This window comes from Lissotriton helveticus, chromosome 9, assembly GCF_964261635.1.
Source record: "Lissotriton helveticus chromosome 9, aLisHel1.1, whole genome shotgun sequence".
NCBI lineage: Eukaryota > Metazoa > Chordata > Amphibia > Caudata > Salamandridae > Lissotriton > Lissotriton helveticus.
The window spans coordinates 977,082,058-977,097,048 of NC_136070.1; the positions used below are offsets into that span (position 1 = coordinate 977,082,058).

Genomic DNA, 14,991 nt, shown 5'->3' on the forward strand with positions numbered 1-14,991 from the left:
ATACAGGCAGAGTGTTCCACAGAGTGGGACTGAGAAAGGCAGAGGAGCAACCTCCCATCTGTAAGAGTGTGACCCTGGGTACCAAAAAATGTCCCTGGGTAGTGGAGCGCAGTAATCGTGAAGGGTAATAAGTTTGGGCCAGGGCTTGCAAGTATTGGGAAGCAGTGCTGGATTTAATCTTGAATAGAAAGCTTAAAGCTTTGAACTTGACACTGCTTTCCACTTTCAGTCAATGGAGATCACATAGATAGCTGGTGATGGAGGTGGCTCTGCGAATATGGCATAGTAATCTAGCTGCAGCGTTTTACACTACCTGTAGCTTCCGCAGTATATCTTTGTTGGCCCCTAGATAGAGAATGTTACCATAGTCTATTCTTGAGGTCACAAGTGCTTGGACCACCGTTCTCTGGGTGGCGCAAGGGTGCATCCAGACAACTTTTTTCAGCCACTTCAATACAGTGAAGCAGGTAGCTGCCACCTTTACTACTTGCTGTCTCATGGACAGCCGGTCATTCAACAATAAAGCCCAAGTTGCGGACCTGTTGAGTGGGCTGAGGTGAAGTTCCCAGTTCGATGGGCCAGTGCTGGGCGCCCCATAGATCTTTGTTGTTACCCAAAATGAGAACCTCGGTCTTGTCGCCATTGAGTTTAAGCATGTTTGTTTGCATCCATGCTACAACTTTCCTTAGGCCGTCTTGAAGAGCTGACTGACCAGACACCTTCTCAGAGGAAAGTGAGAAGATGATCTGGGTGTCCTCTGCGTAAGCAAAAAAGGACAGCACGGCCTCCTCTGCAATAATCGCCTATGGTTTAACATAAATATTAAAAAGCAATGGACTAAGAATAGAGCCCTGAGGGACTCCACAATCGGGTGAGTGAAGTTTGGAGGTGGCAGCAGAGGAAAAAATGTGAAAAGTGGGGTTGGTAAGGCAAGATGTCAGCCATTTCAGAGCTGCACCAGAGATGACGAGGGATTGAAGGAATCTTATTAACACGATGTGAGACACTGTGTCAAAAGCAGCGCTCAAATCGAGTAGTATGAGGGCTGCTGTATCCCCATGTTCAAGTGGTGTCTCAGCCTTTCCGTGATGCCCAGTAGAGTTGTCTCTGTTGAGAAACCAGCTCTAAAACCGGAGTCATGTAAAAATTTAAAAGATTCAACAAACTGTGCAAGTTGGAAGTTGATATGTGTTTCCAGAAATTTAGAGTATATCGGAAGTTGGGAAATAGGGATAAAAATGGAGAGTTGGGCGGGATCTGCGTTGACTTTCTTCAGGAGCGGAAGAGTCATAGCATGCTTCCACTCAGGAGGAATGATTGCTTCCTGTATGGAGGCGTTAAGAAGATCAATAATTAATTCGAGGGAGGGTGTGTCAAGTTGTTGCAGCACCGTAGAGGATAAAAGATCCAGAGGTGAACCTGATTTGATGCTGCCCACATTTTTTTTTATGAATTACTGTCTAGTAGTGACCAAAGTCTGCTAGCATGGTCGAGCAAAACAGGAAGAATATTGTTTGGAACAAGCCCATGGGGAAAACTGAAAGATCTGGGCAGAGGCAGTTTTAATTTGTGTTTGATGCTTGCTCTATCTTTACTTACACATAGGACAACCGTAGCTCGTGCAAAGGTGATTAGTGACTGGTCAGCAAATGGAGGTGTACTGCTAATGGGCTATGAGATGTACCGACTTCTTTCGCTGAAGAAATCTTTTACCACTGGAAGGAAGAAGAAGAAGCCCAAGAAGAATGTGGGGCCCGTGATCATCGATTTAGATGAGGAGGACCGACAACAAGAGCTTTTGATAAGTATGTATCTGCTTGTATACATGTACATGTATCTGCAGTGCAAAACCCGGCAAAGTAACAACAGTGTTATTTACAGTAGTGAAATAGGTAATTATTCATAAAAGCAACCTTGAAAGCAAGTCTGGATTTTTATTTTTTTATTTTTTACAAATTTAGAGAATGGGCTACAAATTTCATGTTTGCTTTTCTGAAAGAGTAGAAGTGCGGACAGAACCCTTAATAGTAATAAATTATGTACTCATTAGAGAGATGAAACTGTTGATCATTTCCTAAATTCAGGAGTGATGTGCAAGCCTGATATGCAGAGATATGTCATTCTAGACCCTTGCCTTGTACATGACAAAGGATGGTTTACTTTTTGTTTCCTTTTAAGGTTTGGCTTCATAGCATGACTGTTGCTAGACCCTATCTGATCTACAGATAAAAGGTCTTGAAACCGTAAATTGCTGAGGTTTACCCTCCCACACCAATCCCCATGCTGAGCCCTTTTTACGTATGATGTTATCAAAGATCTTTTGATTTCACTAAAAGTATATAAAATGCTTACGTATAGGGGTTTTGGTGAAACCAGGAAGCTGGACATTTCTGATAAGTAAACAACACTCTGAATTCAGCGAGGGGTAATTGGTGTAGATCGCTCTTATTTTTCCCCAAAAGGCTAATCATTAAAATTTTAAAAATAATGAAAGTAAATAGAAAAAAATAGAAAGAGGTGACTGTTTTCATCTCTATTTTTTGCCCCTATGGCTGACTTACAAAAAAACTGTACTGTTACATCGCCAGTCTCTTATTGACACAGGGACAGAGTGTTTATTGTTTGTCCAAAAATGCACTACCCAGAATTATCAACCGACCTGCAGCTTCTAGGGTTTAAAAAAAAAAAAAAAGTTTTTTATTTTGTACAGCCAAAGCATCAATTAATAATGTAAAATGTTCTGAATAAAATATGGGTTTGAAATAAAGCTATGTATTTTTTTTAACTCTGCCTTTTTTGTTACGAAGCAACTCTAATTTGCTATCTTTTAGAAAGGCCCTCAAAACCTGGCTGTTTGCCTCTTAGATTTTACAAAACAATTAAAATTCTTTTTGTGCTTCCCTCTCTATTCTTTATGTGTTATGTTTGCTTTTAGGATGTCACTAAAGCGCCGGGACACTCACTGAGTAGCCGTGCGCTATAAAAGTCACAATATAACATAACATAACATAACATAACAAGAATCTCAATTTAGAAGTAGTGGTTATGCGCACAACTCTAAACTTGAGGTTACTCATGATATCATGTAATTCAGAGAGCATTTCGTAACATCTGTGTTTTCTTGCACATTGACTTACATTTGGAAGCTGAACATGCTTAGAAATTAATGAGGGATTAACAGATGCTCTACTGTTCTGTATTCCCACACTTCTCCCATTAAAAACAGTACACCACATGTGTGGGTGGGACTTTCACTTGCAACAGGAAAGACCCCAACATTTAATGTGGAGACATCATCATTTTACATTAGTATTTTAGTATTTCTGGGGTTGTGAGTAGTTGCTGTACTTGGGTTCAGGGTCAGCCGGCACCAAGGGTTATGTAACCCTTAGACATTTTTTTTATCTGGACACCTGGGGGAGTCTAGGACAGACTGGCTTGTGTGAATCTCACGTCCTGATGGATACTTCAAACAACAAAATTCTCACCTTGTGATTTTTCCCAGGCGCTATACTGGATCCAGAGTTTTTTCTCCACAATTTCCCTTGCAAGCTGGGAGGTGGCATTGTATGGCTTCGTGTCTGTGCCTCCCCCAGAAATAACATTTGGTTCATAACTTAACTACCACTCGAGAGCATCGATGTCCGTTCCTATCTTTCCCTGCCTTCCGTTACAGATTTGAAGCTTGCTCCCTCAATTTTATCTCATGACAGCATTCTTCTACAAAATTTCTCCTGTGTGCAAAGGACATGCCTTCCCTGGAACAAGAGGTTTTAAACCCTGCAATGATTTCCACTAACAGATGTCAGTGAAACACTCACAAGGTCTGTTTCTAGTGTTTGCACTCCTCGTGGGATTCCATGCTGTGCTCAAATACTCTCAGATAACCTTAATGCCAAACTCTACATCTCTGAGCACCATAGGAAACCTCGGAAGGCCCGGTCTCACTCAAAGTCGAGGTCAAGGACGAATTTGCAATCCTGAGGCCATTCCAAATGAGGTCCCCCCGCCCCCAGTCTTCAAGTAGGTAAAAAAATAAAAATAAAAAAAACACAAGACGACAAAATATAGCTGCCTTTCTTCCTGCTATTCTTATCAGGAGAAGTTGTGCAAACATCAGAGTACTGCCAAGTCTATTTTCCCTTCTTCAAAACTGATCCCTGCACAAATCCCGCACCAGCCTGAGATCTCTGGGTTATTGGTGACAACACAACAGATTTGAGCCTTCAAGGAGGCCATGTTTCAGGTCCTAGTTACATTTCTGGATCGTCTGGCACTCCTTTGGGCACTGTGACTCAGAATCAGAAAATGCTTTATTCGATTTTAGACACTTGATAAAATCATAAAAGCAAAAATAAACACAATTCATACAAGATAAACATTAAAAATACCTTGTATACACAGCTGACTCAACAGTACAAATATTACATTTTAAAAACTAACCAGTTATGCTTTTCCTTTTCCTCAAGATGCTTTTTAAAAGTCCAGTCATTATTCCGATACAGTACACTTTATCCAGTAACTAGCAGCCCGTCCCGACTTTGTTCGGGTATGAATTGCTGCCGGCCAGTAGTATATTGTTTTGTAGGATTTCATTTTGATAGCATTTCTTATCTGTGACAGGCCTGTGAAACGCTCTGATTCACAGTGCATGGCTGATGCACTTAAGAGTGCGCGTTCAGTAGTGTGTGAACTCGAGTTTCCCTACTTTATTTTTCCTTGCAATATTATATAGCGTGAACTCGACAACATGGCATGAGCACAATTTACATTACAGAAGAACACATTCATTTGTGGTAGGCCCGGGGAGACAAAGCGATTTGCCTGGAATCACAGGATGTTGAGCTGATGCCGAGATTCGAACGTAGCTCCCGAGCTCTAAAGTTCGCAATTCTAGAACTTGTGGCGGGAGGTGTGTCTAAAAGGTATGTCGGTGCTGGCCATCAATGAGAGAGACCTGTGCATTTTTCAAATCGGTGGTGAAAAAATATGAGTATGTTGCTGGAGATGTGGGCCGCCGTGCCACCAATGTAATTACCGGGGAAGGGTAAACACCCATTATTCCGCAACTTTCTTTCCGCATAGCATCACTCCGCATACTTTTATTACGAAAGTACCATGACTCCGCAATGCCATTATAACGCATGGCATTACATTTTATATGCTTTTTCCACGCATACATTTACAACGAAATTCGTTGTAAATGCATGAATGGTAAACGCATGTTTTTTAAAAAAAATGTTTGGATAAGGTAAGTATGGGTATAGGGGTATATGTTTTGGGGTGCTGAGGTATATGTTTTGGGGTGTTTGGGTATTTTAAGGGTTCAGATATAGTTTTGGGTCATGGGGTACAGGGGAAGTTTTAGGGTTTAGGGATAGGTATGGGTTTTGGGGTACAGGGGTATTTTTAGGGTTAAGGGCTAGGTTTGGGGGTATAGGGGTATTTTTACGGTTCAGGGGTAGGTTTGGGTTTTGGGGTACAGGGGTATTAAGGGTTCAGGCTAGGTTTGGGTTTTGGGGTACAGGGGTATTTTAGGGTTCAGGGGTAGGTTTGGGTTTTGGGGTACAGGGTTATTTTTAGGGTTTAGGGATAGGTTTGGGTTTTGGGGTACAAGGTATATTTATAGGTTTAAGATGGGTTAGTGTTTAAGGGTGTTGGGGTATTTTAAGGAGTAAGGTTGGTTATGATTATGGGGTGCAGGGGTATTTAAAGGGAGCAGGGTGGACACCCGGAGCTGGAATGTACACAACCTGTGAAGAAAAAACAATGAAATATTGGGCACAACGTTCGCTTTTTTTTTCCCCGTAATCCTGCGCCCCGCACACGCCCACGCCCACAGCACACGATATGAGATGAGGGACTACTTTGCTGGCACGGATCTTTTTCCTTTTAAATGTATATGGTGGGCGTCTCCATAGCTTATGTCCTTCTGCAGCAACTGCCCTTTCCAACGCTGTATTGGGTGTTGTGATTGGTGCTGTGGTTCCTGAGATTACCCGCCTCAAAGGTTTGGGCTCTCTCTTTATTATATTAGTATAGATTGTAGAAATAGGAAAGCCGGGCAACATTGCCGCCATGCTTCCTCCTTCAAAAAAGGCATTATCCTTCTGGCACATTCCTTAGAATAAAATTTACAAAAAAAGATCACATGCATTGTTGTTTGTAATGATATATTGTCGCATGGGCAGTGACAAAGATCCCTGGACCAGTCATTTACAGCTGGAAATGTAACCAAACGATGGAAGCTTTCAAACCTAAACCTAGTCAGTATATATCTATCATATCCCCCCTGTTCACCACACTAGGTAGGGTTGAATGGAGTTGCTGGCCAGGGTCAGTTGGTGCTGGATCACAGACTTTTATTGAATTCCACTGCAATTCTAAGAGACTCAAACTGGGTCAGGCATACAGCTTTAAGCTCTTTTCTGGATAATGGTGTCTGGCTTAATATAAAAATCTGGTCTACACAAGTCATTTTCTTACATAGTTCAGCCAGGGGATATTTTTAACCTGATCCAATCCCATTGAATCCTTAAGGATTTCATGGTTTAACCCTAGATTGGGAGAGGTCCAGACTCTATGCCAGACCAAAATTGGTTGCATTTTGATTACATCGGAGATGTGGGAAATCCCCAATTCACTATGACAATTAAAAACAGATTAACTCTGAGGAACAGCTAAAATAAACCTTAAAAAAGCATTTTCTACCACCTGAATTGTGGAAACATCACAAAAGCCCCAAACCCGTCCCATATATTGCGATACTTAAGCATTTTGCTTGGTAAATTTTGAGGAGGATCCCTGGGGGCCTTCTACCCATTTTTTTTTTTTATTAATCACTGCCGCGGTCGACCTCTTAAACAAAAGGATCCTACTCGTGACCGCTGGTCCCCAAGAGCCTGTATCCTCGAGCAAAATGCCGAGATAAGAGAACGTTTTGGTTGATTCAATTCTACCACTCTCAGCTGCTAAGCTACTACATTTATTCTTCCTCTTCCCACATGACATCACAAATGTTTTCTTTACATTGAGTGAAAGGCCCCGATTGTCCATAAAATCAATGTAAGTGGCTAGGGCTCTCTGTAATCGGAGCTGGGTTCTAGCCATTAACACCGCGTAGAGAAGGGAGATGATCTGCTTGTTATTAAATTGAGGGGGATCTCTCGCCCTGGCCACCAGTTCCTCTTCCAATGCATTAGTATATAATGAGAAAAGGAGCAGGGCCAGTATGCAGCCTTGTCTAACACTCCTCTCCACGCGGAAAGACTTTGTGCACTCTCCCTTTAGTTCGTATCTCACCTTTGCTGAGGCCCCCGCATATAATTGCCTCAAAAATTGCACCAGTGTGGGCTCAACCTTTAGGTCCTTCCATAATCTGCTATGGTCAACGCATTCCAAGGCAGCGGTAAGATCTACAAATATCTCAAATAATTTCCCTGCCTTTGCTTGGGTATACTTCCCCTGTAAAATAGAAAAGTTTAAAACCTGCTCGATTGTGCCCATCCCTTCCCTAAAACCATATTGGACCGGGCTCAAGATGTTATTGTCTTCTGCCCACAATTGAAGTTTAATCAAAATGACCCTTCCTGCGATTTTCATAAGCGAGTCTAAGAGGGATATGGGTCGATAGCAAGCAGGGTTTTCCCGGTCCCCATTTTTGAAGATGGGTATTATTACAGACTCCTACCTGGATTTAATGAAATCCTTTGCACAACATGCTTCTCGGATTCGAGTTAGCAAGGGGGACCAAAGCTCTGTCGTGCATTTATACAAATCTATCGGAATCCCGTTAGGGCCTGGGGCCTTACCTCCTTTACTCGCATTAATGGCCGCCAATACTTCATCATGTGTGAAATAGATATCAATCGGCGAAAAAACTGTGAAGTCACCAGATAGGTGTAATTCAGCGTCTATGATAATATCCTCGTTCCTCTTACTACCATAGACCTTGGAAAAAAAGTCAGTCCACGATTTCTCATCAATCGATACCTCTGCCCCCTCATTATTAGCGAAAAACTGTGCCTTTACTGCCTGCCAAAAAGAGAAACAATCCCTGCGCAATTATGCCACAAAAAGATGATTCCAAACTTGATCTTTAATTTCTTTCTTGCGTTTATTCCTGGCGAAATTGTATGCCTTCCTACACACTCTGATTTCCTCATAATCTCTCTCAGGTCTATGGAGTGCAACCTTTAAAGAGGAATAGGTTTTAGTGCACATAGGGTCGAACCATCCATTATTCTTTTTAGATGACGCCTTAGGGGGGAAGGCTCAGCGTATTTTGTATGGCTAACGTAATTAGGGAAAACGCACTCAGTATGTCCATATGAGAGGTGCCTTCTTGCAGGCACTCCATAATAAGGTCTATGGCCTTGGAAATGATCTTTGTGTTCAGATCCTCTGGATCTTTCGTGCCCCAACGCGGGGAGTAACCATTCTTGCGGGCCAGAACAATATCTTGGGTCCAGGCCAGGCTTTCTACAATAGAGGCTGTATTCTTAAAGGGAAGCACAATATTAATACTTAACAGAAGATGATCGCTCAGACCATTGGGGTGGGTAATAAATTTATCGAACCAGTTTGCGTAACGATTTGGGATAATGTTAAAATCGATCAAAGAATTAAAACCTCAACCAATGAACGTGGGAACAAATTCTACTGGTGGGGAACACAGCAAGTTGGCAAAACCAAGATCGAAAGATGCCATAACTTTGTTATATCTTCGCCCCTGTCTGAATGAACAACATGGGTCATTACGGCATCATGCTTTGGATGGCTGGGAGCTAGCTGCATTTATTCTCCGCTCTGGACATCTCGGAGGTGCTGGGCCGGGCCATGGCTTCCTCAGTCGCCCTCCGTCCCCATGCTTGGCTTCGGGACAGCGTGTTCCCTGAAAATATTCGGGAACGGCTCATTGATCTTCCGTTTGATGGCAGGCTGTTATTCCATGCCCCGGCTGACTCCGCCATCCAAAGTTTCCTGGCAGGGTTCTGTCCTCCTCCTCCTCCTCCTTCCCCTCCTCCTCCTCCTCCTCAGTGACTTCTGAATTGGGCTGGTTCTGGGCCTTCTTAGGCCGGTTGTTCTGGCTGTGGAGTGTGTTTTCTGGCCATTTGAGTCCTCCTTTGGGACTTTGGCATTGTTGGCTGCTGGACGGCCCTTTGTTGACTATGTGTGTGTTTTGCTGGCATTGCTGCCCAGACTTGGCCCTGAGATTAGGGTTTCTGCTTTGCTTGGGCTGCTTGTCAAGCCTTCCAAGGGGGTGTTTTTCCGCGTGGCCCTTTTGTTTTTTTATTTTTTTTCCTCTGCTGCGTAAGTTCCTACAAAGAGGATTCCCATGTCTAGGGACTTAACGTACCCTATGTGGGGTAGTGGTAGCTGTTATATAGCTGAGCTCTACTGGGGAGTTCTGGTTGCCTTCGGATGCCTGTTCTCCATGGCGTTTCTGTATGTTGCTATTGCTTCTTGAGGTTGTATGCACGGTCCTTGTGGTGGTATGTCTGGGCATTTCCTCTTCTTCCTGCTCCTGTTCTGAAGGCTGGGATGCTTCTGTGTTCTCCTTTGTCAGGTGTCGCCTGCCCGTTTTTTTCTGGGGCCCGGGCTGTTCTTCTTCTTACTTCTGGCGGCTATGGCCATCGGTGCCGTTCTGGCTGCCCTGTTGCCTTCCTTCTGGGTGGGCTCACCTTCTTTTTCCTGTTTTCTTGGGCCCTCTAGGCTCCTTCTTCTTCTGCCTGTCCTGGCATTGGATGGAAGCTCTGTGTGTGTGGGGGGGGGGCGCGCGGCGCTTCGGCCTCTCCGGCCGTGCCCTTGGTTCCTGTGTTGTGACTGTACGGGCCTCTTCAGTCTTCACTCTTCTTCCTACCTCCCTATTTGGGTCGGTGGTGTTCGGGTTGTGGGGATCCTCTTGCCTGAAAGGGACGAGGTTACTTCCCTGGTCTGCAGGTCTGGTCCCCTGTGGGGCCCTCTGTCCTGTCCAGACTTGTGGGATCCTTTTGCAGGCCCTCCTTCCCCATGGGTATTGCTAGGGTATCTATTCTACGTGAAGGAATCTGCGGCTAGTAGTCTCTATCAGATGTACGAGTTACTTACCTTCGGTAACGATGTAGCTGGTATAGACTATTCTAGCTGCAGATTCCTAAACGGCCCGCCCTTTCTCCCCGTTCTGCAAGGACCCTTGGGCTGGTCTTCGTTTCTCGCCTCCCGGTGGGGGGCTGTGTCTCCTGTGAGTGCTTTCTTTTGCTCTTGACGGTGGCTCCGTCTTGTTGCCGTTCTCTCCTCCTCTTGGTTCTTTGGTGGATGGGGTTACGGCACTCCTGGGCCCCGCTGCTCTGGCATCTCCTGGTGTGGGAGGTTTGCCTTCAATCTTGCCCTCCCCTCCTTTCCCTTCCTCTTGCTCCTAAGGGTCCTGGCCCCTCTGCTAACCTCTGTGTTGCGGTCATCGAGCCGTGCCTCACCTTGTTCCTTGGGGGGGTTGCCCTCTATGCTGGGGTGGCTTGGTGGTTGGTTGTTCCTCTCTGTTTTGGGACTGGCTCCCCTTCCTTGTTTCTGAATGAGTTGTAGGCCTGCTACATGTGTCATGACTTTTTACGCAGGTTACTTGCCTCCGGGGAAAGGGGGCGGGGGCTGTCTACGTACAGGCAGGGTGGCTGCTCAGAGCTCTGCTCTGTTCCTTCTTCTGCCCCTGCTTTTGGACACTGCAGTGTTGCACTGTTCCTTATGGTGACTTTCTCTTTTTTCTACTCTTTCGCACACTGTTCCCATGCTCCCACAGTCTTTTGTCTGGTGGCTCCGCGTTGTGGTGCGAAAAAGTTCTCTGAAGAAAACTGACGTAGACACGCTGGGGTGGGGCTTATGTGACCTTGCTGACGTCATGTACGCGGATGATGCCTGGGCGGAGTCGCGTGATGCAGCCCCGCCCCCGGCGCGCAGGGATGCTGTGGCAAAGAGTTTCTGGATCCAGTCTCACGGCTGGGGATAATTCTACGTGAAGGAATCTACGGTTAGAATAGTCTCTACCAGGTACATCGTTGCCGCAGTGAATTCTCAATCTGGTTCTCACCTTCATGGTGTGCACCCCACTCAAGCCAGTGCATAGTTGCCCTCAGAGGTTGCTCACATTAATGACCTTGCTCCTCATTGCAATGACATCAGCTCATCATGTCAGTGAACTGCAAGCACTCTCATACTCCACTTTCTTCCCTGGCAAGCTATTGTTAAGGTCTAAGGCAGCTTTCCTCCCGAACGTTTTAACACTGTCCGACATTGGGCAATCTATCATCCTGACAGTGTTCTTCGCTCCACCTCATCCATCCCAGGAGGAAAAGAGACTGAATAGCCTAGATCCAAAGAGACCTCTGAGCTTTACATCGCTCACACCTAAGATCATCAAGTGGATGAACAGCTCTTTGTTGGGTTCTCGGGGAAGAAGGTAAGAGCTGCCCTAAAGCACATGATCTCCAGGTGAATTGTCCTTTATATAAAGATTTGCTATGGATTATGTAAGAAGTAGCCTCTGGAAGGCCTGCTGGCTCATTCCACCAGATCAAAAGATGCTATCACTGCATTGAGTCGAGTGTCTGCCAGGCTGGGACGTGGGAGTAAGTTCTCACAAACACTACTGCCTGGTTAGTCAGATCTAGTGGAAGGGGGCACTTTACCTAATCAACCCATTAGGATTTTCTGTTCTGAATTAACCCATCAGGATTTTCTGTTCTGAACTAACTCATCGCCTTGGGGGTTAATGCTCTATTATCACAAGGTGAGATCTGTGGTTAAAAGTATCCAATTGAATAACAAGTTATTCACCTAGTAACACTCTTTTGGATACTCTATCAATACACATATTCCTCACCAACCCCCACCTCATGCAGTTTGTAGGAGTGGACTGTTTGGTTCATGCTAAACAGATTTCAAATGAAAAGAGGTACACAGTAGCACAGTTTGATTACTAAGGCTCTGCGTCTGATGGTGCAGACAGATGTCCGAAAGAAACTGACATCAATGTGTGGAAGTGGTGGGTATATTGTGCCCTGACGTCACTTGCTGGGCAGGTTGGACCCAAAACAGAGCCGTGCGATGCTACCTACTGTTGCACAAGAGAATTATTAAGAAAATCTCTGGATCCGTTCTGGTGCCTGGGAGTATTCACAGCAGTCTGTGGTTCGATAGATGATCCATCAGAAACGTGGTTACCAAAGATAAGTAATTTGTTCTTTTCTTAACCTAATTGCCCTGCAACGGTCAAACTTTAGCTGTTATCACAGTTTCTTAATTATATGTTTCCGGGAATGTTTCAGAATCTGTGTGGGTTGTTAAACGGCCTAATATTCAGCGTTCCTATACTTCTCATAATTAAAATGGTACCCCAAGTGTGTTGGTGGGCTTATCGCCCATGACGAGAAGCGGTCAAAACTTGGATCATGTGTCAACGTGTCTACAGTTTTGGTCTGTTCTTGTGTTGTGTGTTAGGTTCACTCATCCAAGGGAAGACATTTTCTACTGGTACAAGTGTGGGAACACAGGTAGGGCTTTGGGCCATTGGCTGGAAGAGATTTCTGCGCCATAAATATAGGAAAAATGTTTTAATGTTCACCAGTGAAATGCCGGGTAAGAATATATGTTCCGATCCTTGTAAGCCACACCATCACCATGGATTCCGCTGATTCTCTAGGTTTCGGGAATGCCCAGGGTTTGTAGGATTCTCTAGGGGTTGACTGACCCTGGCCTAATATGTTTAAAGTGCCCCCTCCCCAAATGAAAAAAAATGAAATTGGGATTTCTTTGAGCATAGTTTTGACATTTGGACTGACGAGGGTAAATCCCAAACCTCCATTCTGCAAACTATGGGCGTCAGAATAACTGACTGGTTGGTGCCTGTTGGTGGGACCCAATGACCTACTCGACCAGTGCCCTGCCCCGTTCCTTTTCCTCACTTTTTCCCGTTTTGTTTTCTTGTATGGGCTTTATACCCCCCTGTTTGGCAGGATGGGTGTTAACCCCATAACCACCACCCTCCTGGGGTAAGGGGAGAAGTGGTCAGAAAGCTCACTAGACCTTTTGGGGGAATAATTTAAAATCGAATGGGTTGCAGCCCCACAGTCCGATACCTCATTAGCAGAATATGGTGGTTTACCCCCTTTTTGCTGGCCTACTATGATGCTTTAGAGTGGTAGTGGGCAGGATGGCCAGCCCCATCTCCATTCTTTCTTTGTGGTTTTAAAAAAAAATATTCTTGCACAGTGTGACTTCTGCCCTCTCCAGGAGGGCTGATTGGGGATGCAATTCCCTAATTTACACCCAAAGGGGAGAAAGACTGTTGGTATTTTAGGGGTGAACCCAATGCCAAGACGAGCCAGGTCCCTCCCTATTTTTTGTTAATGGAATCTGGGGGCTTTGGGAGGAGAAGGACTGTTGGGATTATAGAGGTGGGTCCAATGCTTGGACCACCAATCCCCAACCCATTTTTTTTTAACCTGGACAGAAAGAATTTTGGGCCTGTAGGGGTTGGGAGTGCGGCCTGATACCACAACTTTTAGGCCTCATGTAAGTGAGCTGTTTAAACATTGTTACTGTGTCGGGTCAGACTGGGATCCCTAAGCAGCCTTGTGGAAAAGGTTCAGACAAGCCCCTTCCTCTTCCTCCATCTCTTGTTCAATCCAGTCTCCTTACCCTCTTTATGCATGTGCCTGTTGCAATTAACCTCAGGGAGTTGGAGAAGGAGGTGGTGGCCCTTCAAAAAAATACCTCTCAAGTTCCAGAAACCACTTGCATCGGAGTGGCCACATACAGTCTAGCGCTATGGTCAAGCATCTTGGTAAAAATGACATCTTAGCAAACAATACTTACCCTATAGCATGCAATGGACAAGTATTCCCAAATGTCATAGTTTAGACCTGTTACTACCCTACCCATATTATGTATATTGCTTATCTCATATGTGCACCATTTGTATTCCCAGGTGTCTAAAATAATCTTTACCACAACCCAATCCTAACTCTTTGATATTTCTTAGGTACCATCTTTGTTAATCTTCCTCACAGGAACACTTTGATTTTTCCTAATTAGTATGTAAACACCACGCTTCCTCATAGCACTTTAATTGTTTTATTAGCACCAAATTAAGCTCTTGTGCTGTTGCAGATACACGTGTTGGTATACATGGTGTATGGTGGACCTATTGTGTTCTCGCCTTTCCCACAGTGCCGAAATCAGTCTGCACCCCATCGATTCAACCACCAGCTATATTTATATTTCTCACCAATCCCACTTTAAACCTCTGATCCCATCTTATCCCTCATGGTCGGGTGCTGGCACAGCAGTTGCATCAAGCCCAGGAAGTATATCCCAATTTTTTCAACACCTATAGCATGCATTCCTACCCTATTGTTTCAGTCTTTTTCTACATCTTCAACCACAGGAGTATAGTGCATGTAGAATATGCTGCTGCATAGCCCACATTAAATTCTGGGAGCTATTTATGCATGGTGTAAACCCACAGTGGTCACTGTGTACAACAGAGCCAGTCTATTTGCTAATGCCCTTCTCAGAATCTCAATATCCGTGTTAATCATGGATAATGAGAGATATGAAGCACAAATGCTCGCGTCTCTGTCCAGTTTGGGGTTAGTTTTAGCTTTCGCCTAGGCTGCGCTTGAGTTGACTCTTCGAGACATGCTGTATTCAGAATATGGGGTTTAATCTCTGCCCATCTTCCACCCATGTTTAGGTCTCGGCTGCCGAAAGCGGCGCATGCGCTCCTCTCGACATTCGAGAGCTTCTTGGAATCAATACAGATTCCGAAGCTCTCAGAGGCGGAGTTGAAGCCCCGTCTATCTTTTTAATTGGCCAGCGTCGTCATCTATGCAAAACGCTGACTTCTGATTGTAAAGGAGGCTTCTTAGTCCCTCCTTGTTGCTGCCTTGTCTCCTTTTGGCCCTCCCACCGGGATTGGATCGTTTACTGGCGGAGTTACACGGTCTTGTTCAAAAGCCA

At 44.8% G+C, this 14,991-nt stretch overlaps 1 protein-coding gene across 2 annotated transcripts in view; it reads left to right on the plus strand.

Annotated features, from left to right (window-relative positions):
* RAD54L2 (RAD54 like 2) overlaps positions 1-14,991 on the plus strand; it is a 796,737-nt gene that overhangs the window by 313,736 nt on the left and 468,010 nt on the right. For both annotated transcript variants that reach the window (XM_078661273.1, XM_078661274.1), the window contains exon 9: positions 1,606-1,805. In XM_078661273.1, the coding sequence (XP_078517399.1) occupies positions 1,606-1,805 (200 nt within the window). The remainder of the gene's footprint in view (positions 1-1,605; positions 1,806-14,991) is intronic.